Source organism: Motacilla alba, chromosome 1A, assembly GCF_015832195.1.
Source record: "Motacilla alba alba isolate MOTALB_02 chromosome 1A, Motacilla_alba_V1.0_pri, whole genome shotgun sequence".
NCBI lineage: Eukaryota > Metazoa > Chordata > Aves > Passeriformes > Motacillidae > Motacilla > Motacilla alba.
The window spans coordinates 3666309-3676521 of NC_052031.1; the positions used below are offsets into that span (position 1 = coordinate 3666309).

General features: G+C 50.2%; 1 protein-coding gene across 2 annotated transcripts; it reads left to right on the forward strand.

Annotated features, from left to right (window-relative positions):
* The first annotated feature begins 1358 nt into the window (after positions 1-1358).
* Positions 1359-8443, forward strand: LOC119708120 (endonuclease domain-containing 1 protein-like). 2 transcript variants are annotated; one of them, XM_038154087.1, is made up of 3 exons: positions 1359-1468; positions 3540-3858; positions 6615-8443. In XM_038154087.1, exons 2-3 carry the CDS (start codon positions 3574-3576, stop codon positions 7155-7157), a joined length of 828 nt encoding a protein of 275 aa, XP_038010015.1. In that variant the 5' UTR covers positions 1359-1468; positions 3540-3573; the 3' UTR covers positions 7158-8443. The 2 variants fall into 2 exon arrangements, with proteins under 2 accessions (XP_038010015.1, XP_038010016.1); XM_038154088.1 differs by lacking the exon at positions 1359-1468 and adding an exon at positions 1866-1986.
* Positions 8444-10213: the final 1770 nt, after the last annotated feature.

A 10213-nucleotide genomic window follows, 5' to 3' on the forward strand; every position in this document is an offset into this window, starting at 1 on the left:
CTCGATCATCTGGAGGGTCTCTTCCAAACAAGTCACTCTGTGAATTCTGTCCTAATGGTGTGGTTAAACCCCAGGCAGCAGCCCCGCCCCAGGCAGCCGCTCCCTCACTCCCCAACCACCGGGATCAGGGAGAGAGCTGGAAGGGGAAAAGCTGGAAAACTCGTGGGCAGAGATAGAGACATTTATACAGGAAAAACAAAAGCTTTCCTCACAAGCAAAGCAGGTCAAGGAAATCTTTCACCATTTCCCATGGACTAAAAGGTGTTCTCCCAACTCCAGGAGGGCTGGGTCCTATTCCACCAAACACTTACCTGCGAAGACAAAACTCACCACTCCAAATGACCCCTCCTTCTTCCTCTCACTTTTATACCCTCAGCATGATGTCACATGCTCTGGAATATCCCTCTGGTCAGTCGGCCTCACCTGTCCTGGCTGTGTCTCCTCCCAACCTCCCAAGTACCCCCAGCCTCCTTGCCAGCATGGCAGTGCAAGAAGCAGAAAAGGCCTTGCCCTGTGAATGCTTTGCCCAGCAATACTTGAAACGCCTCTGTGTTATCAACCTTGTGTTCAGCAGAACTCCAAACACAGCCCCACACCTGCCACTGTGAGAAAACATTAACTCTGAAGCCAGCTCACCTCTCAGCTCCATGTCCTTCTGCAAAGTCTCTCTCCAGCTCTCCTGTAGGCTCCTAAAGTACTGGCAGGTGCTCTGAGGTATCCCCAGAGCCTCCTCCTTCCCAGGCTGCTGGGATGAAGCTGTTACACAGCCATGGCAATCAGGCAGGAGAATATTTGTAGCCTGGCCACAGGAATGATGTTATGGGAGGCTGCAGAAGGGCAGACTGTGAATATCTGAGTGTACCCAGAGCCAGGCCAGTCCATCCAATGTCACCAGAGATGTTCTGTTGGGATCAGGAACATGTGTAGGTGCTGGAGCAGCAGCAGCTGCAGCTAATAGGATTGATGAAATGATCAAGGCAGTCACCAGACCCTGTTGGCTGATTGTGACATACCATGCTGCAAGTTAGCAAATTTGGGAGAAATTCTGGGGAAACTGAAACAAACAAGTGTCAGCACATTTCAGGGTGGGTGTGAACAAACACCCTAACTAAAAATAGAAAACTTCACTTTTCTGTGGAATTCACTGTTTCCAAGAAAGGGCAACTTCATGACTGGGTATATAGTTAACTGATCTTGACATACCATGCTGCAAGTCAGCAAACTTGGGAGAAATTCTGGGGAAACTATGACAAATAACTGTCAACACATTTCATGGTGGGTATGAACAAAACCCCTGAAGAAAAAATAGAAAACTTTTCTATTCTGTGCAATTCCTTGTTTATAACAAAGGGCAAGTTTGTGCCTGGGTATATATTACAGTGGCACTCCTGAGGATTCAAACACTCCTCTCTCCAGGGAGAACACAGAAGGAACGGTTCAGCTGCCTGTTCTGAGACTCTGCTTGAAGGTACACTCTTGCTCCTTCCTCACCATTGACTCCATTATTCAAAGTCTTTCCTGAGCTTTTTAAATATATATATATATATATATATATATATATATATATATATATATATATATATGGACAGAGCCTAGGCTGGAGTTGCTAAATTCCAAGGGCATATGCATGCACTGAATTTTTCAGCACTTTGGTATTTTCTGTCAGTCAGGAGGGCAAGGACAGATGGAATGATTTGGGAAAGAAACTCAAGCCAGCTCACATGAAAATTTACATCAAACTGTTGAATAAGCAGGAATAGGGAGATTATTGAGTATTAAACTCCACCCATGACCTTGTAAAATCCTCTGGACAAACAGAGGTGCGGTTTGAACTCCTGGGAAAATTTACTCAAAAGGCTTTATCTAAAAACGGTTTCACCCTGGAGAGCATATAAAGCCCGACAGTCTGAGACTGCAGCAGAGGCACTGGAGACTCCTCTGCCACTGTGGGGCTGTGAGCAGAATCCTGTGCCACTCCTTCTCACGGTAGGTTGTTTTCTATGTATCTGTTAAGTTAGATATTCAGTTAGTTCGATCCATTTCAGTCTCATGGAGTGGGTCATGTAGAAGGACTTTTCAGACCCTTCTCTGCTTGATTTGGGGCAGCTTTTGGCATGCTCTGCAGAGTACTGTAAAAAGTCCCAACATTGAGTTCCACTTCTCAGTTTCCAGATCATTGGTCACCATGTTCCTGATCAAGGGCTGGAAATGAGAAAAAGGATCAGATATCTTGGGTCAGAGAAGGGCTGTGTGCAGCTCAACATCCTGAATCCAGTGGAAATGGAGAGATGGGGGTCAGGGAGAAGAAGAAGAAAAGGGCAAATGTGCAAGGTGCCTTGTCAAGCCTTCAGCAGTGCTGAGCTCAGCCCCTTCCCAGCCCAAGGTGGGCTTTGTGCTTTAGAGGCTGTGGCAGCTTGCTCTGCCAGGAACCCTTTTACCTGCCTGTCCCAGCTGCCTTATTCCAAATGCTGATGGTATTAAATCACTCCACATTAAATGTCTGGCAATGCAAATGGAAGCATCCCTGCTCTCCCAATCCTGTGCTGCCGCTGGAAGGAAACACAGCCCCTTGCTTGATTTCCAGCATCCCAGGGAGCTTTTCAGCAGTTTTCTCATAAAGGAATGATGTTACTGACTGCTGACAATCACATCAGCACTGAGAAAGACTAAACAGGACAGCTGGCTGTGCAAGAAATTCCTGCAATGGTGCCTTTGACTGTACAGGGAAATCAATCAGCAAAGCTGAAGATGGGCATCAGCAGGAATCCCAAGCAAGCATGGGAAGAGCTGCCCCTCAGTGCTTGCATTGCAGCAGCCATTGTGCTGATAGGATAGACGTGTTATCCCTCATGCTTGCTGCTGCCATCTGCTTGGCCCCTTCATTTGCTCTCTCCATGTGTCTGCATGTCCAGAGTCTGGGGTTGGATAACGTGGAAATGCAAGGTGAGCAGCAGCACAGCCATGGCCCAAAGTCAGCTGAGAGGCACGACCCTAAGTGGATCAGTTGGGCTTCAGTATTGGGTGTGACTGCAAGAGCTGAGTGTCTGTGTGAACCTGGATGGGGCCAGAGACCTGTAGGAAGTGCAGCATTGCTGTTCTTTGCCTGCCCCATGCCCCATGAGATGAAAGCCCAGCTCAGCATGGCAGGGGGCTGAGCAGAGTCCATGTCCAGCTGCAGGTGTCTGCTGTGGGAAGGTGCTGAGAGCAGGAGGGAGGTGGGAAGAGGTGACCTTGTGCCAGGGCTGTGCCTCAGGTGCAAGATCCCTTTGCTGTGAGAGCTGATTGCAGTCCTGGTGGGTTTGGCTCCTTCCTCCTACAGCCTGACTTCTCCCACTGCTGCCTCCTCTGGGCACCTGAACCCAGTTCTAGGTTTCAGCCTTATTGCCCTTGGGATTTCTCCATATGCAGGAGGACAGAAATTACTCCTTTCCTGGTCTCTCCTAATCCCCTCCTCTGCCAGCTCTGTCCCCTTGCACAAAAAGCCCCAGGCCATGTCCAGCTCTCTCCAAGCTGAGTGTCCCTCTGCATTTGCCTTCCAGGGGAGCAAGAGCCCTTCACTGAAATCCTCCCACCATGCTGGGGCTGCTGCTGCTGCAGGTGTTGGCCAGCTGCCTCTGGCTGGGACACAGCGAGGTGGTGAAGTCCTTTGAAGAATGTCCTCAGTTCTTCTATGCGGAGACCACTCCAAGTGATGTCCTGAATCCGAAGAACCCAGCCTGGATCTGTCAGCGCTTCAGGAATTCGTATCACTATGCCACCCTGTACGACAGAGACAGGAGAATTCCAGTGTACTCTGCTTATAAATACCAGCCTGGAGATGCCAAGAAACCTCCAGAGTGGTGGATGGTTGAGCCCCAGGTGAGTGTCTCTCCTACAGCACATTGCCCTCCAGACACTCAAAGATGAGCTGCAGCATTTAAATTACCACTTTTATTTCCTACCACCCTATTACCGTGGGTCTTCAGGGCAGTCAGGACTTGGTGAAGGGAAGGAGAGATCTTGACTCCATTTCAGAAGGCTGGTTTATTATATTATGATATGTATTATATTAAAAAGACTACACTACAATTATACTACAAAGAACAGAGAGAAAGAATCATCAGAAGTCTAGACAGGAATAGAAAAGGAATGAATAATAAAGTTCTGTGACTCCCAGAGAGTCCGAGAGCTGCTGCCTCCTCGATTGGCCACCAAGTAGAAACATCCCACATTGACCAATCGAGAAAGCACCTGCTGCATCCCACAGTAGCAGATCACAAATTGTTTACACTTGATGCTGAGGCCTTCTCAGCTTCTCAGGAGAAGAAAATCCTAGCAAAGGGATTTTCACAAAATATCACAACCACACCACCCCACTTCATATATGCAAATGGACACACTGGATGGGATTGTCCTCACTGAACTTCAAACCCCTGCACCACATGGTTCCTCTGACACATCTGAGACATCAGCAGGAGCATGAGATCAATCACATCCCAAAGGTGCCCAGCTCTCTGCCTTCACCTGAAAGGAACAGCAAATCTGATTGCTTTGCAGGACATGACAAAGTCAAATGCTTCCCCTCCCTGTGCCCCGCTGTGCTGGGTGACCAAGGGATGGGGAAAAGGCATCCAGGAGAGGCTAGACTGGAGGGACCAACAGTCCTGCTGGCATCTGATCCCCACTCTGCCCTGGGCTGTTCTGCATCCTGGGCAGAGCTTCTCTTCTCCCAGTGAAGAGTCAAACAGGCTTTGTGAGTGCTGTGAGAGAAGTGAGGAGAAACTCAGAAGGGGTGAGATGGCCCAGGGACAAAGCCTCAGGAGAAAAGGCACTGGAGATGAGAGGGTCAGGTTAACTGGGGAGGGATTTCTGGAGTGACATTTCAGGCAGTGCAAAGTGAGGGGTGTAGCAAGCTGAATTGCTTCCAGTATAGTCTAGGTTAAGGAAGCAAAAAGGGCTTTTGCATAATATCCACAGATGTTTTATTCAGCCATGAGGTGTGATGTTCAGGTCCCAGCACCCACACGTAGAGGGTTTAAATTTCAGTCTGCCAAGGGGCCTGGGGGTGAACTTGGTCTCTGTGCAGTACAAAGATGAGTGCCAATCAAGGAATAGGGAGAAGTTGCTCAGGGACATAGAAACAGACATAGGACCAGGAAAAGGAGCCTATGGGGTCTAACAGCTTTCTGGGGGAATTTCTTGTGCCTCCCTCAATCAGGGAATGCCCTGCCAGGGTCTCCACAGAGGAGCATCAGTGTTACTCCAGTCAGAAGGATGTCATCTCCACCCATGGGCAGTGACCCCTGAGCACCTCTGGCTCAGGCTTGGTCCAGAAGGATCCAGCAGACAGGCAGAGCTCCACAAGCTCTAGAGACCTCACAAATGTCCTTCCATACAAACTACAGCAGAACTGTCCAGGCCAATTGCAGAAGAGAAAAAGAGGCAATTCCTGTGATAGTTAGGACAGAGTAGAAGGACAGCATTTGGAGGAAGGTGAGCCAGAGAAGGAAGCCACATGGCCTACTCCAGAGGAAGGCTAAATACATTTCCCTAAAAATGAAGAAAGAGATGTTGAAGTTATCAAGAAAATAATCTTTTCATCTTAGGCATAGGAACTCGAGCAACGAATCTGGTCTTGCACCACTGCAGCCTCCACATTCTCTCTTTTTGAAGAGTCATAGAATAGTTGCTGTTGGAAGGAACCTTAAAGACCATCTCAGTCTGGCTGCCCTGCATGGACCAGGCCACTTGCCATTAGGCCAGCATGCTCCAAGCCCTATCCAACCTGGCATTTTCCTCCTGCACCTTGGACCCTGGCCATGCAAAAAAAAACATTGATTTTTTTTTTTTTACTTTCTCCTGAGGAATTTTTGGAGTATTTAGTTTTCCCAGGACTCTTTTGGGATTACAGGCTCCTCTCAGAGGCTGATCATTTGTAGCTTCTTTTCTGTGATGCTACAGAAAATTCTCCCTGGCCCAGATCAGCTCTGAGACACATTCCCAGGAACTGCTGTAACAGATTCCATTTACATTGGTATCTTTTTGCCTACTGAGCAAAACTGTTCATCCTTTAATCAACTGCAGCTCTCCAGGGGAAAGCTCAGCTCCAGGACTGATTTCCTGACACATCTCCCTGTCTCTGGGGTTACAGTCCTTGTGTTCCAGGACTGGGCTACACATGTAGCCACCACACATAAAATCAGAGGATCACACAATCACAGCGTGGTGTGAGGGGATCCAGGGAGTGCCCTGGGCAGATTTGGGCTGTGGAGACAGGAGGAAAGGGAAGCAGATTTGTCAGGGAAGGTGTCTCACCAAAGTCACTGTTCAATCCTTGGAGTGGGAAATGCTCCTTTTCTCATACATCCATCCATGGTTCCAGCACAGGCTGCAGGCAGGATCACAAAGGTCACAAAAGTCAAACTGAGAGCAGTCAGATTCTGAGCTGCTTGCTCTTGAAAGCTCTTGTGTTCATGTGGGAGGGTCATGTGTATGATTTCTCTCAGATTCATAGGTTTTTCAACACTGAGATGACAATAAATGGGATCTTGACCACCAGAGACTTCTGCTCTGGGGAAATCTTCTCCATTGTTCCCATTCCTCATTCTAACACCTCTTTCTCTTTCCCTGTCTAGCTCATAGATAAAAATAGTATTCCAGACATGGAAAGGGATTGGATCCTCATAGAACAAAAAAAGTTCACCTTAGACCAAATCAAAGAGAGCCAGGCTGTCCTTAACGACTACAAAGGACTGAAGGGTTTGGACCGTGGCCATTTGAGCCCCAGTGGACATCAGTTCAGTAGAGAGAGCAAGATGGCTACCTTCACCCTCACCAACGTAGTGCCCCAGGACAGCAGTCTCAACAATGGCAAGTGGAATGCCTATGAGCATAAAACGATGTCCAAAAAGACCAAGGGCTGTAAAACCACCTACGTGATCACGGGTGCTGTGCCTGGGAACACCTACGTTGCCGAAGAGAGGGTTAACAGACCCAGCCACATCTGGTCAGCTGCCTGCTGCCTGGGGGACGAAGAGCCCAAAGATGCTTGGGGGGCCATTGCTGAGAACAACAAGAATGAGGTGGAGGAGCTCAGCCTGGGGGAGCTGGAGAAGAGGCTGGCTGAGCTCTACGGTGGAACGGTTACTCTGTTCAGCACTGCCTGTCCCCGGAAATAAGCCTCACATCCTCACTGGAATTCACTTGGTGCCTTTTCCCACATGTCACAGAATGACAGAATGGGTTGGTTTTGATGGGACCTTCAAGCCCTAAAGATCATCTCATTCTCAACTGCCTGCCATGGACAGGGATATTCCATTAGACCAGGTTGTTCCAAGCCCTCCCCAGCTTGGCCTTGAGTGCTTCCAGGGATGGGGAAGTCAAAACAGCTCTGGATAACATTTAGTCATACCACAGCCTGCTCAAAGTAATTTAGTTATTTATAATATCCCATCTAACCCAGCCGTCCATCTGTGTGAAACCATTCCCTCTTGTCCTGTCACTCCATACCCTTGTCCAAAGACCCTCTCCAGCCCTCTTAAGAGTTCCTTGGGGTACTGCACTCTCAGCAGTCCTTTCCAGGCTGAACATCCCCAGCTCTCTCACCCTCTCTCCAGAGCAGACACGCTCCAGCCCTCACAGCACCTTCATGGCCTCCACTGGACTCCACTCCAACAGCTTTGTGTCCTTCTTGTGCTGTGGGCCCAGAGCTGGAGGCAGCACTGCAGCTGGGGTCTCAGCAGAGCAGAGCAGAGGGGCACAAATGTCCTGTGCAGAGTCTGTGCTGCTTCCTTCTCTGGTGTGTTTCCTGTTCTGTCCCTCAGGGCACCTCCTGCTCAGCTCAAAGGCACAGAGATGTGGGCAGAGCCTCCAGCTGCTTGGCTTTGCTGCCCATCTCAGGAGAGAGCTCTCAGGAACGAGTCCTCTCCTCCTTAGCTGTCCCCAGGAGTGTGCAGCTCATTTGTCCCTCACCTCCTTAGCAAGGCTGAGGCACCAGGGTGCCTCAGGTTGCCCAGAGGCCTTGTCTGGAGATCCCCATGTCTGGACATACCCACACCCCAACAAGAGATGATTCTGGACAACCTGCTCCAGCTGACCCTGCTGAAGCCTGGAGTCTGGACTACAAGGTCCTGAGAAGTCCCTCCAAAACACAACAATTCTGTGATTCTGTGATCGTGGGCCAGGCTTTGGTTTGCTTGCTTTTGAAACTGCACCTTGAGAGCAGCAGCTGTTGTATCAGGCAGGCAGGCTTTGGCATCAGATACACAGAAAGCTTTGAGCAGCCAAAGCCGAATTCCTGTGATGCACTCCTTGGACACCTTCCTTCTCTGCTCTGCTTCTGAAGCTTTTCTGCAGATTGATAGGAAACTGATTTGGGGAAATGCTTTCAATGATTGTCAAAGACCAATGTGTGCCACATCATGGAGTTTGTAAGAGCTTACAATAAAAGTCATTCGCTGCAGTGCTGGATTGCAGGGTCATGTCTTTAATAATCAACAAGTTGCTTCTCACTGAAATTTCTACATCCACCAGTACAGTCACAGTGCCCAGAGCATCCTTGCAGGACATGGGGTGTCCAAATGCAATCAGAGGATGCCGTAACAGCCACACAAGTGTCAGTATCAGACACCAGTTATTCTCCTCTGAATGGCATGAACCAAGTGGGCCATGGTGGCAACAGACCATGCAAGCTGTGTCACTTTCAGAGGTGCCAGCTTGGGACTGGACTTCTCAGCTCAGGAGCTGTTGTTCATCATCCTACTGGGTCTCAGTGCTCAGCCAGGAACAACCTGTTTGGGGGCTGCAGTAAAACCAGGTTCTGGTGGAGGTGCAGAGTGTCCCCAGGTGTGCTGGTGACCCAGCTGTGACTGCAGCCAGCAGAGCTGCAGGCCTGCCTCAGCTGCATAAAGAGCTGCACCCTGGGCCACTGCAGCTGCCCTGAGCTTTGGAGAGCCCCACTGGGGCTGCCAGATGTGCTGCAGGATCCTGGGACACAGCCACCCCCACCTGGGCCAGCAGCCAGAGGCCAGGCCCATTGCCCAGGGGCAGCTCTGGGGGCTCTGCACACCTGAGCACAGGGCACCAGACCCCAGGGCAGACACGGGGCACGGCCTGGGAGCACCGTGGAGTTCTGCTCCTGCTGCCTCCAGCTGCCATGGCCACAGCAGCAAGAGCCCTGCCTTGTGCCAGCTGGGCTGCACAGACACCTAGGAGAAGATTTTGCTTTTTAGGAGAGCAAAGTGAGCACATCACTCTCACCCCCTTTTGCTGGACAGCTCCTGCCATCCCAGGTTCTCTGCCTGGATGGATTTTTTTTCTGCTGGGATCAAATGCTGACACAGCCCCTGATGGGATGAAAGCATCAGAGTGATTTCAGGCTGAGGCACCTCTGCAGACACCTCTGCTGTGCCTCAGGGTACGGCTCCCTCTGACTTGCTCACCCACCTCTGCACAATGGCTTTGTTGTGAGACCACACTCATCCTCACCATCACTCCTGCCATGCCTCACTGCCCTCGATTTCCAGGCTCTGGAGCCCCTGGCTGCTTGACCAACTGTCGTGGTTTGACACTGGCCAAACACCAGGCACCCACAAAAGCTGCTCACGCAGCCTCCCCTGTTACAGCTGGACAGTGCAGAGAAAAAAAATATTTAAGGATTTATGAATTGACATAAGGACTGGGAGTAAACACTCCAAGGGCAAATCTTGTTCAACTTAGAGACAGAAAGTGAGTTTATTACTACCACAATCAGAGGAGGATAATGAGAAGTAAAATAGCTCTTAAAAACACCTTTTCTTCCCCAACCCTTCCCTCCTTTCCACCGACAGCACAGGGAGATAGAGTGGAGGGGGTTTGGTCAGTTCATCACCCATGATTTTCTTCCTATGCTCAGGGAGAGGAGTCCCTCCCCTTCTCCACCATGGGGTCCTTCCCACAGGAGACAGTTCCCCTTGAACTTCTCCAGTGTGGCTCCACTCTCACAAGCAGCAGTCCAACCAAAACTGCTGCAACATGAGTCCCTCCCATAGGCACACAGTCCTCCCAAAACTGCCCTGGCATGGCTCATCCTTCCATAGGGTGCAGTTCTCCAAGGACAGGCTGCTCCAGCAGGGGAGCAGGAGGCCCCTCTCTTCACCGTGTCATCCAGTGGATCACAGCCTCCTCCAGGCATCCCCCTGGCCTAGCATGGGCACCTCTGAAATGGGCTGTGGGTGGATCTCTGCATCCCCCATGG

What these genes read in the sequence shown, in the direction of transcription:
- LOC119708120 (XM_038154087.1), top strand. Translation starts at nt 3,574, where the DNA reads ATGCTGGGGCTGCTGCTGCTGCAGGTGTTGGCCAGCTGCCTCTGGCTG. An exon ending in GGTGGATGGTTGAGCCCCAG is followed by an intron (nt 3,859 to 6,614) that starts GTGAGTGTCTCT and finishes TTCCCTGTCTAG; the next exon opens with CTCATAGATAAAAATAGTAT.